We start from the raw sequence: 25,641 nt of genomic DNA, 5'->3' as shown, positions 1-25,641 counted from the left end.
AACTTAATGCAGAGATATAAAGGCTGTACTCTCTGGGTCCCTTTTGGTTTATTTCGGTACTTTTCGCTTCTTTCGGTAAACCAAGTTATTTGTTTTTTTTTGCGCGATCTGGCAACCCCAGCCAGGCGCTGCGGTGCAGGGTGGCCGAGCACCGTCACTGTCGCGCTCCCGGGTCCCCTGAGAGGACCGCCGGACAAAGTTGTGCGCAGAGGTCGGCGGACCGTGATGGACTAGATAAAAAATAGCAACACTTTTCAATGTGCCAAGGTATGCGTCATCGGTCCAGTAGAATCGCCAGATATTATCCGACATGTACCCCCTCAATTCGGACAGATTTGGCGGGCGTTACCCCGATTTCAGAAGGTTTACGGTGAGAATTTGAGATGAAACTTTTTACAGGAAAAATAACCATGCGAATATCTGGCAACATTACAAGTAAGATCTCTCTCCGCAGGTCGTGGGGGAGCCCTGCGCCGCCGAGGTCCCGCTGTCCCCCAGGAAGAGGCTCCACTCCGCGGAGGAGGTCCGGTACGGCCGCCGGCCGAACCCCGAGGGCGCGGGGTCCGGGTCCGTGACGGAGTGCCACCGCTGCGGGATCATCGCGTCCGAGCTGAGCCGGCAGGCCCGGGCGCTGGCCGACGCTGGATCTCTCAAGGTCCGGACATTTTAATTCAATTGTAATAACGCGATTAGAGTTTTTAAATTAAAAATAAAACAATAAATTTTTTTCAATTTAACATACTTTTATCAGACATGTTTTATCCACCTTTAAATATTCCTTTGACCAAACTAACTTAAATACTTACTTGCCTAATGATATATTCTTATTTGTTCTCTGGCTTATTTAAGGTGTTTTCAAGTATCAAAGGCGCTTACTGAAAATAATATGAATATGACTAATAATATTAATATGCTTTTCAGTTAAAGCAGACAAAAGTATACACGAAACAGGCTGTTAATGTGTATAGTAATATTTCATTTTCAAGGGTAGAACATCAATAAATTGTATAATAAATAATCAGAAACAAAACTTTCAGAATGTAAAATTAAGTGACGGTTTTGACCAGTAGGATTTTTCGTTCATTAGAGCTAATAAAGGTAACAAGTCTCAGTAGTCTCTACATATCCATATTACTGGTATCACATGAACAATCACAACAGGTTGCTTTATCGATATGAAGACAGTTCGGTTCTTTCTGTCTCTCGCGACTGCTGAGAACTTTTGAATGTAAGTACCAGGAGTGACGGCATTCCTAAATGAATTAGTATCATGTTGGTTAATGGCTGTGTGGAGTCTAAACGCTGGAGTTATATATTTCATACAGTCAGATACGGGCCAGAGAGAGTGTGGCGGTGGTTCAGGCCGACAATCGAGTGTATAAAAGTGCGGAGACGCAGCGCGGCAGTGTGACGATGACACACAGGGACAGGTCTGTGGAACTGACTGTAATGCTGGAGGAGCGCTGATGTTCCCATTGCAGTTGGACCTCTTGCCCACAGTGACAGCGTTCTCGCCCCATCTCTTCAGCCGCCGGAGCCCAACTTGTCCACTCCTGTCACATGGACAGGGCGCCTGCTCTGCTCACCGCGTCTATGTGTGGATTCTGTTTTAGGATCTGTGAAGTTCTTGCAAATGTTGCTATCAAATTCCAGGTCTTGAGCACACAGAGGTGACCAAGATTTTAAGGTCCCCTGTTAATCAGGGCCTTTATAGTGCTGAGGTGCAGGAATGTCACAGCTGGTGCTTTGTTGTCCCCTCCGGGTTTCTGCTTCCATTTCTGCTTCATAATGTTTTTTCTGTTTGGATTGATTCAAATCTTGGGACTTTTTTTTTTATTTCGGGTTTTTCCAGTGTGGCTCTGAGGCGCTTTTTGTTCAGAAGAAGTTTGCTTTCCACGTTTCTGATGTAACAAAGACAATGGTTGTGTGTGTATGTGTGTTTGTTATTCTGTCTGTGCAGGGACCTATGAATTGGAGACCTGGTAAAGTTGGATGAAAGTGGGTTCCTCTGCAGGTTCTCTGCAGTGTTTCTGTGTCTCAGAACGAATTTAGAAAGACGACAGATGGAATTAGAAAAATGTTACTATAATGTCTGCTGTTTCATGCACAGTGTCTCGGAAGGACTAATGAAATTATATTAATTGCACTTAATGTGACAGACAAAGGGCTTCCCCTTCCAGATATTAATTGGATTTATTCATGCTCTATATCTGTTCTTCTAATGACGTTAGAGCAGCGAGCCTAGGAAGATAAGATAAGATAAGATAAGATTAGAAGATAAGAAAAACCTTTTTATCCCGAGGGAAATTCTTTTGTCCTAAAAACATACTCAACGCAATAAGAAGAAACAAGAACAGAACAGTAAAAAGTGTGCAACATAATCTCAAAATGACCATAACAAAGTAAGAAATAATAAATAACTATGACAGGTATAATAAAGTGATTTTGAAGAAGCGATGAAAACCAACATTGAATAGTATACAGAAGAGTCTAGTTGCCCAGTCCCATTAATACTGATCCAGAGAAGATCACCTACTGAACTCCTGTGGTCTGATCCCTATATGATGGGGACAGGGAAATCTTCTTATAGAATATTTGTCACGGCCAGCGTCCCACCACCAGAAACCGGGTTCTGCATTCAGAATAAAACCATCTTGGATGCTTGCCCGGTCTTTGTCCCCTGAAAGGATTCCTTGATCAAATGTTACCAACCCTTTGTTCAGTCTCCGACGATCCGTCTGTCTCATCCTCTGACACACCTGACGCCGATCAGCATGACCCATGCTTCCGGATGATTCTCAGGCCTGCCATATTCGAGTTACCTCCGCCACGGTAACTCCAATCCCCTCTGCCATGTGCCCCACCTCCTGCTGAGGAGTTGAACCAGCACTCGCCCTCGCTTGTTCCTGATCCCCCTCACCTGCAGCACCCTTCCAATGATTCAAGCCACCATCCTGCTTCTCCTGGTCCTGCTGCTTCTTCCTCCAAATCCACTCCAGTCCCAGCCACCACAATATTTGATGCCTGATGCTGAGAGGATTTTTGATACTTTGGGGTTTTCATTTTGACAAACATAGGGATTTTGCTATCGGAAATTTTAGTTATTAAAAAATGTGAAGAGTCTGGCTGTGATGCTTCAGCAAGACTGGGGGATCATGGGTAATGGAACATGGACATGAGACTGGCCTGTGGAGAGGTCAGTTGGGAGGCAAAAGTCAAGCCTAGTAGGACAGACTAAGGAACCAGTTGAAGTTTCTACTTCTGAAATATCTTGAAGTTGGACAAAAAATGTAATGGTTTTGTTTTTCTACCTTACATTTTATTATTCTTTATTATTCACCATGTTATAAGCCATATACATTATATGAAATGTTTATTAATTCAGTTTGTTTATGTTAGTAACTCATTTCACTCATAATTGTACATAAATTAATTTAAGCACTAAAAAAATCCAAAGAGCCACTTGGGAGGTGAAAGATCGGCTCTCTTAAATCAGCCAAGCTATAAGAGCCAGCTTTGTTAAAAGAGCTGTAATTCCCATCACTAGAATGAGAGTGAGGGCTCCGCCCATGGGTCCTTGTGCCGTTAAGTGGTAAAATGAGTTTAGTGCAATTTTTGAGAAACAAATGAGAATTGTACACATCACATCATAGCGAAGAAACAGCAAAAAAATGTCCAAAAATGTTATTAAATTTGTCTTTACAGAGCACAAAGAGTATATTTGTGAGTACATCCCAGAAAAAGAAACATTGTTGCAGTCAGGCATCTGGAGAAAAAGCACCATGAACAGTAATATAACCAACTACAACTATAGCTCTGCATTTCCTGTCATCAAACTATGAGGAAAAACTAATAAATCTGGCAAAAATATTGTGTATTTACATATAGTACAGTAGTTCAGAGGGAGATATTTCGTTTTTTTGAAAAGCAACATGCTCACTACCACGGAGCCCCTTAAGTACCGTTAAATATTTTTTCTTGAGAAGCTGTCGATACATTCATTAATACACATGTCAAAAGGTTTTAACTTGTCAAATGAATCATTGTATAATACAAAATAATTAGGTCCCTTTGAAAAATAATGTCTCCTGTGAAGTGTCCGTTTACGCCCGTATGCTGTCCCCTCAGGATTTAACTTTGTACCCAGCTGTACAGCGCCATCTACAGGAGTGGAGGTTGTAGTCGCATGCTGAGGACCTCTTCGTTATGTCACTAACTGTAGATCAGTGAACCAGCACTGTCCTACTAATGTTAATTTGATAATTCGCTAGAAGAGAATGTATTTAAGAGTGTCAGTGAACATTTGAGAGCCAAATGTCCATTGTCTTCAATTCAAAGCAAGGATATCATTACATAGCCATGTTCATATCTTACCCGACGTCTCTTTCCCTGGCATAAGAGATTAAATATGAACGTCTTTCTGGTACATCCCATATCTTTCCCTTTACAAGATGTAATAAAATGGTTATAGGAGAGGATTGCTGAGAAAATTATTTTGCACAAAGATTTTTTTTTGGGAGATTTTAAACAAGAGACATATGGACAATATAATTGAAAAGATAACACAAATCTGAGTTAATATCTCATGTGTTTCCAGTTTTGTCTTTCATGTGAAATGTCATGTGCTTTGAGCTTGTTGCAGCAGAAACTTGAATGGAGTGCTCTAACGTGGTTTTTAGCTTGTGTAAGGCACAAACATGTAGAAGGTTGCCTTTGGACAGGAACTCTAAACTTTTTACAGCTCTGTGTGTCTCACCACATAATTTGAATAAATCAGCTGGTCTCATGTGTTTTCAGCATTGTTCTGTAAAAACTGGTTTGACCTGGAAAAAGGTGTCTTTCACTTCAAACAGCCCTTTCCCATCAACACTTCACATCAATGCCTTTTATAGTTGATCTGAGTAATGTGATGTCAATTCTTGGTCTCAACCGGCCTTGTTCAAGGTCTAGCCTTAGAACAATCTCTATCCTCCCTTAACAATTATCATTCTGCCAGCATCTGGTGTGAGTTATGTAGCTGGGTTTTCATTAACCATTGAGCATGAATACAGAATTATTGGCTTCATTTGTCAGTATTAGTAACAATACTCATATCTGTTTATGCTGAGCACTGTACTATAAAGAACTATGGTCCTTTCATCCATAGACCTTTTTATGGCCTTCAAGTTTTAGTCTACCAGTCATAATCAGTCAATCTTATTGCCATGGAAGCCATCAGTAGAAACACTCACATTTCTGTGAGACCTGAAAACAAGAAAACGTTCCAGGATCAGTGAGAGACATTCTGTAGATTTTTGTATGGTGCTGAGACTCTCCTTTGGTTGTGAATTTAAAATGTGTATGAAATCATGAAGATGAAGTATGGAACACTGCAGAGTGCTCACATTTGTCATGGGCTGGCCAATAGCAGTTCACTATAGATCAAGAGCAGGGGTCGGTAAACCTCTAACACCTTTTATTTCCACATAGATTTTTTACACATTCGAAATTCAACTAAAAATCACACGCAACACACATCCGGTTATATTCAAATTCCCAAAAACATGCAAGACAGGGAGTCACAAGACCGAGACTATGACTACGACCTAGTAACACTACCAACAGAACCAGAACGGCTGAGCGCAAGTTGCGTCTCAAGTTGCGTCTCCCTCCGTTCTTTGTGGTTGGGTGCAATACCAGAACCTGGAGCACTGGTGCAGGAACCGTTCTGCAGGTGCACGTGGCCTGCACTCAGTGTTCCGGGCACTCTTGTTAGGTGTGTGGATACTCACCCTTGAACCCGAAGACTACGAATTTACAGGTTCAAACCCCACTTACTACCATTGTTTTTCTGACACTTAACCCTGAGTGTCTCCAGGGGGACTGTCCCTGTCACTACTGATTATAAATTTCTCTGGATAAGGGCGTCTGATAAATGATTCATTTGCCTGTGAGAACCTGCTGGTGGAAGAGTAGGTGTTTTCCATCAGAGGCATGCAGACGAGGGAGAAAAAGCCGGATGCTGAAATCAATAGCAGTGAGCAGCAAGGAGTGAAGCCTATAGAGTACAGAGGAAGTAAATAAAAACCCGCTGGCTGATGGTAGAGGGTTGCTGGGTAATTGCTACCATCAGAGCCTGTCGTTAACTTGGGAGATAGGTATCTGCTGGAGCCTGTCAGGCCCCGGCCGTTGGACTGGGACTATGGGTGGGAGGGGGTGTCGGAGAGGGGAGATTTGGATGGACAGTTTGGACAGGTGAGCGTGTCTAGAATAAAGATGAAGAACAAGTTGAAAAGACTGAAGTCCCGCTTCCCTGTTAATGGATTGACCCGTTGGTTTTCCAACAGTATATGATTAAGAAGGATTATATCTGCAAAATCAAATCAACTCAATTTTATTGTGCAGTGCATGTCAGGGGAATTGTTGTGTGCAAAGCTTCTGATGCAGCAGTAGTGTGACGAAAGACAATAAACAAATATGTAAATAAATAAATTGCATGTGCCTATGTAGAACAATTAACTGAAAATCTGTACACAAAAATATACATGCACTATTTTAATGTAACTCACTGTATTGTGCATATATATATGAGTGTGTGTATGCATGTGTGTGTGTGTGTGTGTGTGTGTGTGTGTGTGTATATAAGGAGAAGTTCATCCTCTAGGTTTAAAGTAATTGCACACCAACTAAAAGGACTGGTTTTGGTAATTGGTTCCTACTGATAAAGAAATAGACAACTAGCAATAGACAACAAGCAAGCAATACTTTTGTGTTTGTGTCTGTTTACGTCACGACAGACTTAATATGACATTTGTGAACAGCGATCCATTAATTAGACGTCAGCTCTTTTTTGGTGGCCTCCACATCTGATTAATGGCAGCATTGATACTCACTAATTAAAAGAACCAGAGCTCCATGGTGCTTGATGGGCCGTATGTGGAAGTTCAGAACATGCAGTGACGGGGCAGTAGCCAAGTGGGTAACACACCTGCCTATGAACCAGATGACCACAAAATCCCAGGTTCAAACCCCATTTACTACCATTGTGTCCCTGAGCAGGACACTTAACCCTAAGTGTCTCCCGGGGGGGACTGTCCCTGTCACTACTGATAGTAAGTTGCTCTGAATAAGGGCGTCTGATAAACGGCGTAAATGTTAAATGTAGATTTGGCCGGGTTGTTTAACTGTTTAACTGACACTGCATATTTCATCATGCTCATGATAGATAATCACTGATATACAAAACACTGTACACAGATGTGATTTGTGTGTGTGTGTGTGTGTGAGGATTTATCTGATTATGCTAGAATTGGAAGTGCAGAATGTACAGGGTGATTTGGTCTGATGATATTATATGTGAGAATCATTCGCTCTTACTACTGTATTTGCTAATTATTTTACCTGATATTTAGGATGGGGTGTAATTAGCAGCAGAGAACAGTGTGCACGTCTCATTAATGCTTCAAGCGACCTGTCAGATTGCATTGTTCACGTTGGAGGTCGAGCACCACGTCACTGTGGCCCTCTCATCCGGGTCGTGGCCCACGCCGCTGTCCCGACAGACTGATCGTCAGCATTCAGTTTCCTTTAGCAGGGCCAGCGCTGCGCTCATGGGCTGTGAATGCTCTCAACATCGCCTCCTCCACTCCACACCCCGCCCACCTTACGTAACGCGCTTTCAGTTTCAGTACAGTGGAGCAGAATGTGTGCTTATGTAACTGCTTTAGTAAAAGAAACGGAGGTCAAAAGAAGGTATGGCGACCATGTGAGTCGTGATCTTCGGTGCTGCTTTACAAGTTGACATTGTTACATTACGGCTATTGTCCTGGCTGTTTCCCAGCCAGCGCGAATGTTCCATTTTTATGAATATTTAAGAATGTTTAAAACGTGCATTCAGCTTGAGAACCAGCTACACGTGAAACCCCGTTTACTGCTACGGCACTGTATAGATTTGGTGTTGCTTTTATTGGGTTGCTGGTTTGCTGCAGTAGTTTCTGGTAGTGTGTATATATTTTAATCTACAAGTAGTTTGCAGAATGTGTCAGGATTGCCTGCAGCTGGGCTCCACACCGGAATGCAATCCTGACGCCCCATAAATGCCGGAAGTTTCCGCCCGTTCGGGGTCGCTGGCATTTTCGTGAACTCGCTGCACGAACTTGACCTAGTTTTGTTTCATGTGTTTTGAGTTCTGGCAATCGCCACACGCCTACGGGTTAGTTTGTGTTATTTCCCTTTTATTTCCCGTTTTTGGCCACCGCGCCATTGTTTATTTGTGTATTGTTTATTTAATAATAAAACCCCTTCCCAGCATGTCAGACCTCTGCGCTTCCTTCCCTCGTAAGTCCGTAGACGTGACAGAATGCCAGCGACCCACCCAAAAGCGCAGAGGTAAAAAACAGAGGAGAAGAAACGCCGCGAAGGACGCAGCCCGGCGCGGCGAACGCGGACGGCAGGGGAGAGACGCGCCGCCCGTTCTGGTGGAGCGTTTTCTCCCCGAGAAGCCGTGGTACGCGGCGCCGCGTGATGACGTCACCCCCGGGAAACTCCGCGAAACCCGGAAGCGACAACGTCGGCGGGTGAGTGGGCGGAGCGAGGACGTTGGCGTCGGCAGCAGCGAGGAAGTGACGTGGGCAGCGAGCGCAGTAGATGCGACCCCCACGATCTTCGCCATGTCGAGCCAAGAACTCTGCGCTCTGCTGGCAAGGCTCCCCGTGGACTGGGACGACACGGACGACGACGAGAGCACGGGAGACGAGAGTTGGGCTCCGCCCATCGCACCAGTCTGCGATCGTCGCAAGGTCCGTGGGGACCCACGTCACTTCCAGGGGGGTGAGAAGCGACAACAACGGCGGCGTCCCTTCAGCGAGAGGATGGGCAGCCTCCAGCCCGAATGGCCAGAGTACTGTCCCTGGGAGTTGATCGCACCCTGGGTCCAGGATGTCCGCAGGGTGGACGACCCTCGGAGTCACAGGTGGGAGGACACGGATGACGAAAGCGACAATGACGTGGATTTTCGTTGGGCAGTCGGGGCTGGGATGGCTCCACCCAGCGCGCGCGTCCGAGATTGTCGCGACATCCGTGAAGATCCACGTGACTTCCGAGGGTATGAGGTCGACACGGACCAACACGAGGATGACGCCGATTGGGCAGTCGGTGCCGGGATGGCTCCGCCCATCGTGCCCGTCCGTTGCGAGGTCCGTGGAAACCCACGTCAGTCCCAGAGGTGCGACAACAGTGAGGAGGAGGACAGCGATGCGGGCGTAAGCTGGTGGAACAGGGCGACAGGAGGTCGCCAACCAGCAACTGCACTGTCGGAACTGCCTCACAGGGAAGATGCCCTCCCAGTTCCAGTCGCCGACCCGCCTTCCCTCTGCTCGGACATTCCCCAGCTGAACGGCAGCGCATCACCAGCGCCCCCGCATGCTGGAGAAGACGTCCACCACCCCCCACGCCACACGCCCACCACCATCTCCAGCGACGCTGCCTGGCAGCAGGGAGAGACCGACAGGAGTTTTCGGGACTTCCAGCAGAGACTGAGGGCGGAGTTTGATCGGCCAGAGCCTGAGCCAGGGATCGAACTCTGCCCCTCCACCACATCCAGCGCCAGTCAGGATCCGGGGCAAGAAGACCAAGCACTGGCGGGCGACGAGAAGGTCGCGCCTCCCGAGATTCTGACTGTGCCCCCTGAGGAGGTCCCGGAGAGCTCAGAGAGGGAACCAGACGACCCTCTCTTCTGTCTGTCTCTGTCTGTGTGTGTGTGCGTGGCATATGTGTCCGTATGTCGCCCCCACTTCCCCTCTTTGTGTCCACCAGATGGTGACCCAGCAGCAGAGCCGAACCCCAGGGAGGGAGTTCCCAACCTGACTGCACCGGTCCAAGGCGAGGTGGACGAGCCCCAAGGTACCCCTAAGTCCAGCCGGGGGGGGTGCTCCCCCAAAGAATTTTTTGGGGGGGTGCAGTTCGGGTTGGGGACTCCTCCTGAGGGGAGGGGAGGTGGGGAAGCGATGGAGCTGGGTCCTCCGGTAGCCAGTGAGGAGGGCGGGCCAGGCATGGGCCTGCGTCTGCCTCCAGAGGGGTGGAGCGCCATAGAGCCCCCGGGTAGGCATGAGGACCCAGCTGGGACAGACAGGAAGAGGGCCTGCTTGTCCCAACGGACGCAGAAGGGGCTAGCCGGATGGTCTGGCAATGCCCCCCCCTTGGCACCAGGGCCGTGCAGCGAGAGGGGCTGCATAGTCCCAGAAGGCACCAGCCTGGGGTGCCTGGAACAGTCGCCGGAGGCTCTGGGACAATCTCCCTGCGCGGTGCAGGGGGTGACACAAGACGTGTCAGAGGGGACATGTGGAGACAGGGCCCACACGTACCCAGATGGATCGGCCCTGATTATTGTGTGCAGGTACGGGAGTCCGGGGCCGCCATGCGGGACCACGCCGGGGAGCCAGGCCGAGGGTCCGGGGCCGCCATGCGGGACCACGCCGGGGAGCCAGGCCGAGGGTCCGGGGCCGCCAAGCGGGACCACGCCGGGGAGCCAGGCCGAGGGTCCGGGGCCGCCAAGCGGGACCACGCCGGGGAGCCAGGCCGAGGGTCCGGGGCCGCCAAGCGGGACCACGCCGGGGAGCCAGGCCGAGGGTCCGGGGCCGCCAAGCGGGACCACGCCGGGGAGGCCAGGCCGAGGGTCCGGGGCCGCCAAGCGGGACCACGCCGGGGAGCCAGGCCGAGGGTCCGGGGCCGCCAAGCGGGACCACGCCGGGGAGCCAGGCCGAGGGACCGGGGGCCGCCACGCCTGACCACGCCGGGGAGCCAGCCCGAGGGACCGGGGCCGCCACGCCTGACCACGCCGGGGAGCCAGCCCGAGGGACCGGGGCCGCCACGCCTGACCACGCCGGGGAGCCAGCCCGAGGGACCGGGGCCGCCACGCCTGACCACGCCGGGGAGCCAGCCCGAGGGACCGGGTCCTCCAAGGGGAGGATACAGCAGGGCAGGAGCCCTGTGGTTGCCGCCGTCCGCCCCGCCGCCTCCACTGATGGTACTGTTGGGGCTCCGAGGACGTAGCCCTTGGAGGGGGGGCTCTGTCAGGATTGCCTGCAGCTGGGCTCCACACCGGAATGCAATCCTGACGCCCCATAAATGCCGGAAGTTTCCGCCCGTTCGGGGTCGCTGGCATTTTCGTGAACTCGCTGCACGAACTTGACCTAGTTTTGTTTCATGTGTTTTGAGTTCTGGCAATCGCCACACGCCTACGGGTTAGTTTGTGTTATTTCCCTTTTATTTCCCGTTTTTGGCCACCGCGCCATTGTTTATTTGTGTATTGTTTATTTAATAATAAAACCCCCTTCCCAGCATGTCAGACCTCTGCGCTTCCTTCCCTCGTAAGTCCGTAGACGTGACAGAATGTAACGTATTGCTATTTAATATGAGAATTATATACCTGTAACCAATGGCTTTTGTGGTTTGTTTCAACCCCAAACTGTCAAAAAAAAAAAACAATACCCAATGGCACACTAATCTGCAGGAGCTGTTTAAGTATTAAAAATCTGAGACTACATACTGTCCTTGATGCTTATTTTTGACCAGCATTATGCCCAACAGCCCAGTGGGGTAACACAGTGTCTAGAGGAAACGTTTCTTCCTGTACAAAACGTATACAAATATATTGACATTTATTTTCCCTGGAGGCAGCTGCCACGCCTTGCCACTCCCTTGAACCGCCACTGTTTGTTATTAAATGGGCGACTCTCGTATCTTAAACTGTGAGTGTCCGTGTACGGTGGTGTTCAGTTCCCAGCCAGGATTCGTATGCATCCACCTGCTGAGAGTATTAAAAAACGTATAGCGATGTTTAACTTAATACCTGTTATCTGTCAAATTTGTGGCTTCACAAATTTGTGTAAGGTGCAGGCTCACACAGAATCCACAGGGCTTGGAATGAAGTTGCGTCAATCATGGCTATTATGACGAGCTGCTTAACGATACACCGTATGACATATTCTGGTAAAGTTTAATAGTGGAGTGGGTGTTGTGCCCTGTGTGTGTTCATTTTCCTGACATTGTTATAATGTTTTAGACGGACGTTTGAGGCGGCTGTAATGAAATCACTGTAAATCTGATCCGGTCGTCATCGTCCCCCTTTGGCTGCTCCCATTCAGTGGTCCAACTGGTCTGCTTGTTTGAAAAATGGATTTTGCAAAAATTTTACGCCGGATGCCTTTCCTGACACAACCGTCCACATTTACACAGGCTTGGGACCGGCACCAAGCAATAGACGGTCACGTGCGTCCCCAGTGGCTGCAACTAAATTTGATTGCATATGATTGGAAGCATTTTTATCAGCATATGCTTCACAGGGACATTGTCGTGATTTAATGCTCTGAACATGACTGTTCGGTCCAAACTGTTCTGTTTTGGTCCTCTCTCCCAACCACCAGGTCATAATTTTTGTAGAATCTTATTTAGACCCAGCTTCTTACAGTCATGGTTTCATGAGCGCCCAGAAACATCTTGAACATGTGATGTCATCATCGGAGAACTAGATCGAGAGAGAGAGAGAGAGATATCTCGATCTAGTTCTCCGATGATATATATATATCGATCTAGTTCTTTTAACCAGTCATGATCCAGTCCGGAAGGGGTAACTCTGGGTCCAGAGTTTCGTGTTCGTTCTGTGATTACATTTTACATTTACATTTTACAGCATTTATCGGACGCCCTTACCCAGAGCGACTTACAATCAGTAATGACAGGGACAGTCCCCCTGGAGCAATTTATGGTTAAGTGTCTTGCTCAGGGACACAATGGTAGTAAGTGGGATTTGAACCTGGGTCTTCTGGTTCGTAGGCGAGTGTGTTACCACTAGGCTACTACCACCTGATTATGTGTCCTGTATAAAGCTGCCCTGTTCATGTCTGTTCGGGACATTGTTACTTTTTACTTGATGTCTCCCCTGTCCTGTTCACTATGTATTAAACCCCTGACGTCGTGCGTATGCATCCTAATTCCTTCCAGATCTGCTTCCTCGCCATGTCGAACCAGTGTGACAAAACCACACAATGGCGGGTTTACCACATAAATCAGAAATGTCTGAAAAACGCTCACTTTTGAAGAATCCAATGCTAGAAATATATTTAGTGAAGTGAAGTTTGTTTGAAAAATCTGCTTGATAAGATGCTTATTAATAAGAAAGGGTTGAATAGAAATCTTCAGGACTCTTTTAAACTGTCCCCGTTGTTCAACTTAAGGTGGTGGAGAGAAGACAAGAGTGTGAAATGCTGCCATCACAGCAAAAGCCCCCTGGTTTTGTTTGTTAGTTTTTGAAAATGCTTGTTTATTACATAACCTCACGTGTGATATTTCATAGTCTGGTGTCTTCAGTTTTGTTCTATAATGTAAAAAATGCAAGACCCATAAATGAGTAGGAGCCTCCAAACTTTGTGTGTTTGTGTGTGTATATACGCTGATCTGCACCTTGAGATGCCACCTCTGACTGCAATGGATTATTATGGCAAAGGAGAGGTGCTCATTAACGCAGAGTTAAAGACAAAAGTTTGAGACTAGTGGGTTTTTTATGAATGTTGAAAATTTTTCAGATCTTTGAGTTCAGCTCATGAAAATTGGGAGCAAAAACAATGTGTTGTGTTTATATATTATATACACACACAAAGTTCTGCTGTACTATCTATCAGGAGCAAAATATTCTTTTTTAATGTGCCACCAGTAACTCAATAGGGCCCTTTTATGTTGACCTCCATGCCCAGTCCCTTAATTTTTTTATTCTTTACCACATCTGTGAACACGCTGAGTGTGTGCATGGTTCCCCGGTGACAAGATCAACACCAGTTTTAATTGGAGAGGCGAGTGGAATCAACACAAGAGCACAATGCAGATTAACTAGATCAACTGGGTCAAAGGTTCTGGTATTTACTTTAAAGTTCACTCGACAGAAGAGCTGCAGAGGCAGGGCAAAGAAAAAATAAATGAGGAGGAACCAGAGAAAAATGTTATAGACATAATCCACAAACATACCAGCGTGCTCCTGCTGGGTGAAGCTCCCTCTCATCCTTCTCCAGACAGAGAGCGGGGCTTATCTGCAGCACTGGAGAACACATCTCAGGAGACTCTTTAACAAATCCTCTGCCAGGGATCTTTCCCCAGAATTATTTAATGCTTATTGCTGCTGTCTGCAGGGAGTCTGTGACTCAGTCAGTGGTTATTAGAATTTTTTTTCGCCTCCTAAGGCATTACTCTGACATCCCATGTTGTTAGAGAGTTTGATGCACGGCTGAATGGATGGCTGGATGAAATTGAAATGACCCTGTCTGGTGTGAGGTTGTTTGACGGGGTAGGAACAAGGGACGAGAAGCAATATTCAGGACAAAAAAATATATATTTTATATTGCACCATTGGTACTAGAGGTCCAGTTCACCCGGACCTGACTGGTGATGGAGGAACATGTGAATGATGTGGCAAGTGCAAGTGTGTCGTGTTCACAAATGGCCAGTTTTGTGCCTATAGAGGCATGGACTCCTCAGCACATCTGAAAGTTTCCTGGTGCCAAGGTTTCTACTACAGATCCTTTAAGATCTGGTTTGTGTACTGAGGTTCAACCAGACTGAGATCTGGGGAATCTGGGGAAAGACAAAGTCAGCATCTCTTAGTCATGTTAGTCACTCAATTTTTTCCAAGGAACGTCTACATGAAGCCTGAACAACCGTAGCCATTATTTTCTCATCATGTTTTGGAATTTAATTGCTTTTCTTGTTTGTATTGACAATTCTGTCTAATCTCTCAGATCAGTTTTTGCATTTCTGGCTGCACAGTGAGTGCAAAAGCTAAATAGAACTGGACCATATGGAGCACTTGTTGCAGCTCTGGGGTGCCTGTGGGAAAGTTCAGAACAAGGTCATTAGGTCAGAATAGTCACAGCTGTAAATGCTAACTATGTCTTAACAGACTGGGGGTCAAATCATGCTGGTTGGAATTAGAATCATTGCAACTATTACATTGTCTCCTTCCCACTATGATTTCAGCTACAATTATTTAAATATACAATTATCAGTACAATTATTTTTGTACTCTTGTTAGCATTGTTAATCTTTACTGATTAACAATATTTTTTCACTATGTACTCGCTTCTGACTGTATAATGTTTGACTGTAGGTAATTTAATGGTGTCTCATCTGAGTGGATCTATGGATGCATTTTGTGCATTTTGTCATTTGTGTGCTAATGTAAAAAAAAATTGTAACCCTACACGTGTTTTTAATAACCTTTATTGTTATTTATATTTAATTGTTCCAGTTTCCCATGCAAATAAATAGGTCTTTGTCAAACCTGTATGTGATTATGATTATGCTTAAATAATGGACATTCAAAAAGTACTTCCTCTCTCAGCATGTGCTGTGGTTGAAAGTCTGTTTTTAGCAGCGCTGCCAAGTTCCAAGTTCTCATCTTTCTAACATTCTTCATGTCAACCTCCTGACAGGACAGAAAATGAGGTCTTGTGGGTAACAGTTTTTTTTTTTCACTGAGGCAAGAGGACTTTGCTGAATTTACCAGTGAGGCCTGAGTTGCACACTCATTCACTGAAACCCTTTTTAACTAGAGCAGGAGGAAATAAACGTGCACTAAATAAAAATAAAACTATACAACCCCCGTCTGTGAAACATTAAAAGCCACCTTGACTTGTTGTTGATACGGAAAACTGAGCTCTTAATACTCGGGAAGGTGCAGTGGTCCAGTTCTTTGGAGCTGGTGAGGTTTTAAATTTATACCGGTGGGAAAAAGCTACATCTGTCCTACTCGAGACAGTTGGCACCATACATCATGTCACTTCCTGCTCCCAGACTATAAAACAAGTCGCAGTTGGTGGATGATTGCAATAGTACATAAATTTTGGCTGGGGCATGGAGACCAGCAGGTGCTGAGCACACGCCGGGCGGAGTGTGTGGAGTCCCGGCCCATTGAAGAGCACTGACTCGTGAGAACTGGGGGGGGGGGTCGCCAGACTTTCTGTTTCCTCCAAAGAGACTCTAGACCCTCACATACAGGGAGCAGACCGGCCTTAAATCGGAGTACAAAAGGATCCTCTGCGACGGAATTCCTCCTGCCTACAAGTGGGTATTGTCCCAGAGCAGGAGGGTGGGCAAAGTGTGACCCAGCACCTGTTACGCTGCAAGTTTAGATATGGAGCTCCGTTTTGACAGTCTTCACACCTTGTGCTGTTTGCAAACTGGTGAAGATGTGATGCTCAGTTTGTCTCCCTGCACCTGCTCCAGCAAAATAACCATTTATTTTACACACTGATAAAAGCACACTGAATTGTGCTTTTTTTTTGTCAGACATAGGCCTCAGAATTTTTTTATTCAAATTTAGATTTTTTACATTTTATTTAATTATTTGAATTAATTTTAATGTATTTGAATGTTAATATTCCTCACTGGTTTATATATGTTTTTCCACATAATTTGCAATACATTTAAACTGTGTTAGTTGTTGAATTGAAATAAATGACAGTGATGTTTGTGACGTCCACATTGTCCAGCTGACCTCTAAGCTTCCAGGGGTCCACTACAAGGTGAAACTGTAGCATGCTGTCAGGATTGACTGCAGCTGTGCTTATCACCGGTGGCCAATCCTGACGGTGCATAAAGGCCGGACATTTCCGCCCCTTCAGAAGGGACGGCATTTTCGTGGACGTGAGTGCACGGTTGTGTATTTTCAGTTCTGGCAATCACCACACGCCTGCGGGGAAGTTTAAGTTGATTCCTCTTTATTTCCGATTCTTGGCCACCGCGCCATTTGTTTATTTGTATTTATTTATTGTTTGTTAATAAACCCCTTTCCCAGCATGTCAAACCTCTGCGCTTCCTTCCCCCGTAAGTCCGTAGACGTGACACATGCTAAATGCTTTTATATCAAAAAGCAATTGATTAATTTTTCGAATTGTCTGAAAACCTGCAAAACCTTGTTAATTTTATCGTCAGAAATTGTTAGTTTTGTTGTTTTTTTATGATTCTGTGCACATTTAAATAAGCTTCGGAGAAAGAAATATTGCTCCAACAAATATAGATGGGTGGGTAGTTTAATTTGGTTTAATTCTGTAAATTGATATGACATTAGTGAACAAGTGCTAATAGCAAATAATTATACAAAAAAAATGACCCTTGTTAGTCAATGAAAGAGCAAATGCCACCATTACCTGCCTGGTTGAGTGAACCATTTTCCTAAAACCCAGAGGTAAAAATGACAAGGTCAAAACGGTGCAAGTTGCTGGGTTATGCTGCTCCTGAGAGTGTTTAGCAGATTGCCGGCATCTGGCACAGCAGATCTGCCCCCCTGGACCCAGACAAAGGCATTCAGCCACTGCTGTGTCTCTGACCCCGGTCTCTGAGCTTGCGGTGACACAAGGGAGACCCGGCATGAATCCATGCATGACGGAGGACGGGCAGTGGGGGAAGTGGAGTTTTATTAGGAAACCTATATCAGCGTTTTATGTTCAGCATCTGCCGCAGGCCACTGCCAAGCAGCTTTTGTGTGAAGGTATGGGCGGCTGATGATCAAAGCTACATGCCTGACTTGCCTGAAATTAGGGACATAAGTGTCTTGACTGCCCTGTCCCCTGGAGGGGATCGCTGCTTTTCATTCAAAAGATACCATGCCCAGTTTCAGTCTTCCTGATAGAAACAGATAAATAGATGGTAGCAGTGAAAGAGCTGCTTTTGCATTAACTTATAAATGTCACAATACCGTGAAACTATGCCTAAATGCATAATAAATTATAGCTTAAATGATAAATTCCATGGCTGCTTAAAATTTTCAGTACCTATTCTTTTTGAAATCTTTTTGAAAAAATCTCATCCAAAATAGCTGAATCTGGCAATATGAATCATAGACGAAACTGATGACTGCAAAACATGAGGATTCTTGATAGGTATGTTTACCAGTTAGGTAAGTCTATGGTTAATGTAGGTATTTTAAGATAAGATAAGATAACAAATAAATAGCCTGGAAAAGTGTACATATGTACAGAGTGGATAAATGTACACATAAGAAAAATGGAGATGGTTTATTGGATATGTGTGTTTGTGTAGTCAGCTGTTGTAGAGCCTGACAGCGGTTGGCAGGAAAGACCTTCTGAACCTCTCCGTCCCACATCGTGGTGCCGCAGCCTGCCACTGAAGTGCTGTCACTGGTTTCCTGCATGGGGTGGGAGATGTTGTCCACCATTCTCCTATCACTCACCACCTCCAGAGGTCCAGAGGGCATTCTAGAACAGAGCTGGCCCTCCAGATCAGCCTGTTCAGGCTCTTCCTGTCCCCAGCGGAGATGCTGCCTCCCCAACAAACCACACCATAAAAGATAGCTGAGGTCACCACAGAGTCATAAACGGTTTTCAAGAGTGGGGCCTTCACTCCAAAAGACCTGAGCCTCCGCAGCAGGTACAGCCTGCTCTGCCCTTTTCTGTAGAGGGCATCAGAGTGGTGAGTCCAGTCCAGTTTGTTGTTCAGATGAACACCAAGGTAACTGTAGCTCTCCACAGCCTCAATGTCCTGACCCTGGATGTTTAGTGGTTTTAGTGGTGGATGCTGTGGAAGTTTACCACCAGCTCCTTGGTCTTTCCAGTGTCGATCTGGAGGTAGTTCTGCTGACACCAGTCCACAAAGTCCCTGGTCAGTTTTCTGTACTCCTTGTTGTCCCTATTCGTGATGAAGCCGACTGTTACACAGTCATCAGAGAACTTCTGTAGGAAGCAGTTGGTGGAGTTGTGGGTGCAGTCCGCAGTGTAGATGGTGAAGAGGAACGTGCCAGAACTGTTCCCTGTGGAGCCCCCGTACTGCAGACCACCCTGTCCAACACACAGCCTTGAGTTCTCACATACTGTGGTGGGTTGGTGAGGTAGTCCAGGATCCAAGTTGTGAGGTGATGATTCACTCCTGTGATCTCCAGCTTGTCCCTCAGGGTTGTGTGAAGGGTGGTGTTGAAGGCACTGGAGAAATAAAAAACATGATTCTCACATTCTCCCAGCGGTCTCCAGGCGAGAGAGGGAACGATGTAAGAGGTGAATAGTGGCATCCCCCACACCAGTACCAGGACCAGCTGCTCTAGGGTCTTCATCAGGTGGGATGTCAGAGCCACCAGCCTGTAGCTCTTTAGGTCCTTGGGTTGGGTAGCATTAGCATTGGTATTTTAGTACTGGCAATGTTGTAATGTTTTGTTAGTTTACAAGTCAGAAAGATATGTAAGAAAATGTGTTGTTAATGCTAGTATGCCTTCTGATAAGTGAACCACCTACATATATAACGTAATTAATATTCCGATTCAGCAAATTCAGCAGTTAAAAAGAGTAAATCAGTAAATTAGAATTAGGCAGTACATTATATCTGGCAAATTATGATACTTAGTCTCAAATTGTAATGATCATCTTTCTATTATATCTATTTTAGCTGTGCTAGGACTTCTTAGCTTCTGAAAACATTGCATTAAAGAAAAGAGCCAACATCACTCCAGAGAATGTCGATATGCTCACATTCCTGGTTGCTGTTGTACGTTGTATTTTGCGATGATTTTTGACTTAGTTTTATTAAAATTTGAAGCCCAACTTAACAGATTCTTTTTGTAAACTTTCAACGTTTTGTGTAAATTTTCAAAGTGTTATTCTTGTTGCATTTTGAACTGTGTCAGAGGCTGCTATTTTCACTTACATATTTGCAACTTATTTTTTACATGCAATACATGCAATAAAGCCATCAAGCTTAATTTCCAAATTTATATGTTTCATAGGTCATTTTAAAATGTCCACATTTACAGAGGTAAAACATAAACCAGAGCCCAGAAAAGTTAATACACCTTATGTAGAACTCAACAGAAAAATACAAAATAATAATAATAATAGTCAACAATTAGTCAACATATTAGTCAACTTCCAAAATGGTTGCAGCCCTACCACTTACTATGTCTTACATGGTCCAAATAAGTGCAATATAATCATAGAAGTCCCCCTGAAATTTTGCTTCAAATATGATTTAGTATCTATAACCTAAACTCATACTAAAGAAATGATAAACGGCTCTCTTTGGAGAAATGAAATGTATTTTACAGAAAATTTGTTTCTGTCTCTTCCTTTTCTCTGCAGGATCCATGCTTTGCATCTCTTCTCCTTGATAAGCTTCAGGGTGTTGAGTGTCCCTCTAGGGGCCAGAATCTCGGGAGCCGCTGTGAACTCTGTGGGACCCCCCTCCACCATCTGCGACGGTTGGCCCTACAGAATGTGCTTCAGCTGCCCAGATATGCACCACCTTCAGGGCAGTGTACGCAGGACCCACCCACCAGGCAGAAGGAAGAGACATGGCTTCCCGTTGGAGCCTCGGGGGGTTTCCGGCCCTCCTGTCTGGCAAAGGTAACCCCTCTCGCTCTTCATGCCCAGGACTACCTGGAGGGGGTTTGGACTGTCTCCCGTGTCAGATCAACAGCTCAGCATCTTCCTCCTCAGGTGAGACCCCTGACTCATTCTCAGTCCAACTGGCACATGAATTTCACACAGACACAACTATCCATCTTCTATCCATCCAGTGACAATACAACTACTGCGGACCAGACCTGATTCAAACTTCACTGCTTGATAAATTCTTATCCAAATTTGTGGTCAGAAATGCATTGCTGATGACAAATTAGTGCTTCTGCATGAGTGATAGCCAATCCCAGAACCTTTTTTGGCCCTGAGGTCCCTGAGCTTCATTTCCGGGCCCTGCCTGCCAGTGTATATTGTTGTTCAGTGTCCTCCCATAACCCCACTTTCATTTCATAATCGTAGAGCTCAGTGCCAGTTCAGGGCCAAGTGGCCCATTGGCTGCTGCTGCTGCTGCTGAAATGAGATGTTGATGAACATGTGGAGAATCTGTGAGAACCGTACCTGATGTGAATATTTTCATCTCATTAACCCTCTATCTTGGCTCTTTTTAGTCTGATGGCTAAATTTTATAAATCATTTTACAATCAAAAACAAGCAAAGTGAATAACAAGGGGAGAGTATATAAGAATTAATGAGTTCAACTTTCTTATTTTATAATAAACAAGCTCAGTGGAAAAGCAAAAGACAGTGAAAAATTGTCCTAAGAGTCCTAAACAAGTATGCTCCTGTAAAAAGACACATTGTTACGTAGTCCCATGTCTGATCATCTGTATCATTTATTAATGTACCATATCAGGCATTTGAATATTTTCCCCTGAGTGCAGAAAGGCAGGATGTTCATGTAAATGAGTTCCAACGCAAGACACGGTTTCATTTTTTTGCTGTCCCTAAGACGTAAAAATGTTTAATTGTTGGCACAACATGCAAAATCAGTTCTGAATTTTCCCTCTGGCACATTTGCCAAAATCTGGATGAATTAATAATATACACATATTTCATGTGCAACAAATGAACACATGCATTAAGAATAAATACATTTTATGTGACGTTATCTTCATTACTCCTAACCAATAAATACCTTGCATATATTTTTATTAATTTCATATTAATTTATTAATTAAGATGAAGCAGGGTTTGATATTCAGCACACTTCTGATTTAATAACAGACTTTTGTGACACAAGGGAACTTTGTTCCAGGAGTTTAAACTGTGGTCCTCTGGGGTAAAGTGGCTAAAAAAATCAGGTAAATGAAGCTGCATTTTCATCCACAATGGCAAATTCTCACAAATTAGATTACGGTTTAAGATGACATAAGCAATACAACATAACAAAAAAACATAATGAACATACTGGGGTACATATTTATGTGCATTTACATTTTACTTTTACACCCTTGTCCAGAGCATCAGTAGTTATAGGGACTGTCCCCCTGGAGACACTGCTGCTACCTCAAAAAGAATGCTATGCGACAGCCTTGACAAAGGCCAGCAAGTGGTGTCGAAAGACAGGATGGAATCAGGGACCTTTAGATTTTCAGTTGACTATTTCCCTATCAGTTGTTGGTAATAATAAAGTGTCCAATATCTTCTTATTGGAGGTGTCTCCTGTTTGGAGGCTTATTGTCCATTGCACAAGCTTCACCTTGGCCCCTGCAGACAGCAGTGATGGATGAATGATGTGATCCTGAATTCTTCTAGACCCGTAGTTGACTGCTGGGTAGAACTCATTAATAAGTAGATTGAATATGTAGAACCTTTACCTGGATGACTTAACAAGAATTCCCCTTGCTGTTGAATATGGTTGAATTATCATATGGATGGAGGGTGTGGCCTTGTTGTCCCCCGAGTGCTATTTTTCAAGCATGGAGCAGACAGTGATGATGGGTGTTGATGAGACGTGGGCATGACCTCTGTGTTCAGATCCCTGCTCCTTCAGATGATGCAATCCCATGATGCATTTGGGACTCCCTATAGATTTGTCATTAGTGATCTGTTTATGATGGTCTTAATGAGTATTCGAGGACACAAATCAATATAAAGCTGATTGTTTATGCAGTCATTGATCAGAGGCATATATATATAGATTGTGGCCTGTTTACACCAGCCCTGTCAAAGTCTTCATTAGGGTCATTTATGGGAAGTTAATCAAAAAGCAAAATAATTATTTAGATTTTTAGCAGACGTCTTCATTAAAATGTTCAATAAAAGCAAGGCATTCAAGCTGCATTAACTGGACATATGAAAACTTGTATTTATCTGTCTTTTTATATTTTATCAATAAATGTAAGGCTGGAAGATGTTTGAATGAAATTACTGTTAAAAATGGTGAATATGGTGATGTAACATGAACACCTTGTTTATCTACATAATGAATAATAATTTACACCAAAATTCAACATATGACTCTCATATCTGTAACAATATCTATGATGATTAATAAAACTATTTATCAAAACCAGAAATACACATAAAGTTGTATATGTCATAATGTTGTATGTTATATCAGCATTTGGATTTTTGAAAGTTAATACATGTCGATATTGTGAAATAATTATTTTGTAATATATATTTTTTATCACCCAGTCCCCTAAGAAAGGAAAAAAAGTACACTTTATTAAAACCAGCATTCATATGGAACAAGCCACACATACATCATACATTACCAAACGGTCCTGAACATAAGACATTGTTTTCCAATCATAACATTGTGCATGTATGACAACACCACTTTTTCTGCCGCATTTTGAGGGCAAAAAAATGGTTTGCATAATTGCTCACATTGTAATTGTAATTGTCACATCTGGACTAGCCATGTTGAATGAATGTGGCCTTTTGTTTCATTTCATTAGGACAGTGGTGGCCTAGCGGGTAAGGAAGTGGCTCCGTAATTGCAAAGATGCCACTGAGCAAAGCACAGTCTTCACACATTGTCATGGCCTGTCACGGCTGCTCAATGCTTACCAAGGGTGATGGTTAAAAGCAGAGGACATATTTTGTTGTGTCACTGTGTGCTGTGCTGCAGTGTTTCACAGTCATTTCACTTCACTTTTTTTTCTCTAAAAGACTCCCGGTGAATCGTGCTGAATTTATTTGCTGATGGACCCTGTGCCCTGTGAGAGCATGACGTTTTTGTGATCATGTTGTGAGGATGCTGCAGATCTGGATTCTGCGGGGAAAGTGTCAGAGGAGCGTAGTACCCAGTGAGGTCTATCCGCTGAGATCAGCTCGTCAACCGTGATGCTTAAATAGGTCATGGATCATAATTATCTATGTGATTTCCCTTTACTGAAGGACATCTACATTTTACAAGCAGCTACATTTCACAAGCAGTGGTCTGCTTAGACCACTTCTATAAAAAAGTGCCCATTAGGCACTTTTGGGCATTAGTAGTGCCCATTAGTAGAATTGCACCTATACTTTCAACACTCAGAAATGTAAATCCATTGTAATCACATATTTAGTGACACACACACAGATATCGAGCAGCAGCTGTGGGCGCATGTGATTTGGATTCTTGTATATGTACAGTACAGGCCAAAAGTTTGGACACACCTTCTCATTCAATGTGTTTTCTTTATTTTCATGACCATTTACGTAGGTAGATTCTCACTGACTGCATCAAAACTATGAATGAACACATGTGGAGTTATGTACTTAACAAAAATGGAGACCTGGCCTCCACAGTCACCGGACCTGAATCCAATCGAGATGGTTTGGGGTGAGCTGGACCGCAGAGTGAAGGCAAAGGGGCCAACAAGTGCTAAACACCTCTGGGAACTCCTTCAAGACTGTTGGAGAACCATTTCAGGTGACGACCTCTTGAAGCTCATCGAGAGAATGCCAAGAGTGTGCAAAGCAGTAATCAGAGCAAAGAAACTAGAATATAAAACATGTTTTCAGTTATTTCACCTTTTTTTGTTAAGTACATAACTCCACATGTGTTCATTCATAGTTTTGATGCCTTCAGTGAGAATCTACCAACGTAAATGGTCATGAAAATAAAGAAAACACATGGAATATAACAAAAGTCTTGTTGCTTATCTATTTTGCAGAAACACCTGCTATTAACCTGACTTTTAATTAATCAATTGGTGTTTAGAAATAGCTCATAAGAAAAGCTAAAACCCTACCAAATGATGTTTAATTAATTGAAATGAATTAGTTTCACTGAAAAAAGATTTATCATTTAATCAAGACTGAATGGTCAAATTTTGGCAAGACAAAAGTTTTGTTTCCTATACAGAAACTGAACAAATGTACTGCAAATACAATATGTCAGCAAATTAAGTAGTGGTGCTGTGAGATCCAAATTTAATCTAAGTGAACCAAAATATGTGCTTGAAATAACCCACGAGAAAGTTCTCTCTGCTGATTGGTCAAAATTATCACCGTCAGAACAACAAGAGTAAATACAGAAAGTGAAGCAGATCTGCTGTTGTGATCTGTGTTTGTGTGCAATTGTAGCGACATGATGGAAGTAAATGTACATTCATTTTATGGTTGGGAATATAAAAGGTAGCTAAGATTTCTTGGTATTTCAGACTATTGTTGTTGCCTTCCACCCTGCAGATCTCTCGCACACCCCCATAGCGGATGAAACCCCAGACCATGATTTTTCTTCACTGTTTTCTGGGTGAATCTCGGCTCCATGCTGGCTCCCGTAGGTCTCCTGCAATATTTGTGGCAACTGTGGTGTAATTCAACAGAAGATTCATCTGAAAAATCCACCTTCTGCCACGTTTCCAGCGTCCATCCTTTTAGTAGGCTGTGGGCCTTGGCAAATGCCACACGTTTTTTCAATTGTCTTTTGTTTAGTGCTGCTTCTGGGCACTGATTCGACCATGGAGGCCATTTCGAGAAAGATGAAAAATGTCTCCAGTCTCTTCAGATCTTTTTTTTAATCCTCTGTACTTGACGCTGAGACGCATTGAAGGTGCCTGCCACATCAGCAGTGGATCTGGTCTTCAGCCTCTTGATAATCAACACTTTAGTCTCAGGGTGAATGTTAGGCATGTTTGCAGAGGTCTAGTTGCAGTTGATGTGAAGGTCTAGTGTTCTGGGCTTCTTTTTATACACACCTGAGACCTAATTGATCCATTATTAGTCACAGGTGATACTCATATGACAAGACGACAACACTTATGTCTTTGCAAAAATTGACTCAATGGGCTTTGAATATTAGAATACTTTTCAGTTTCAACATACATACACACACACACACACACACACACACACTAATCAGCAATTCAACGTGAAGTAA

General features: G+C 44.3%; 1 protein-coding gene across 1 annotated transcript in view; it reads left to right on the top strand.

The window, feature by feature from the left end:
* The first annotated feature begins 240 nt into the window (after positions 1-240).
* kif26aa (kinesin family member 26Aa) overlaps positions 241-25,641 on the top strand; it is a 61,361-nt gene continuing 35,960 nt past the window's right edge. The window contains exons 1-3 of the mRNA XM_029002976.1: positions 241-370; positions 455-655; positions 20,106-20,462. Of these exons, the coding sequence (XP_028858809.1) occupies positions 311-370; positions 455-655; positions 20,106-20,462 (618 nt within the window). The 5' untranslated portion in view covers positions 241-310. The remainder of the gene's footprint in view (positions 371-454; positions 656-20,105; positions 20,463-25,641) is intronic.

The sequence above is a fragment of the Denticeps clupeoides genome, chromosome 14 (genome assembly GCF_900700375.1).
Source record: "Denticeps clupeoides chromosome 14, fDenClu1.1, whole genome shotgun sequence".
Classification (NCBI taxonomy): Eukaryota; Metazoa; Chordata; class Actinopteri; order Clupeiformes; family Denticipitidae; genus Denticeps; species Denticeps clupeoides.
This window is presented reverse-complemented; position numbering and strand designations above follow the sequence as displayed.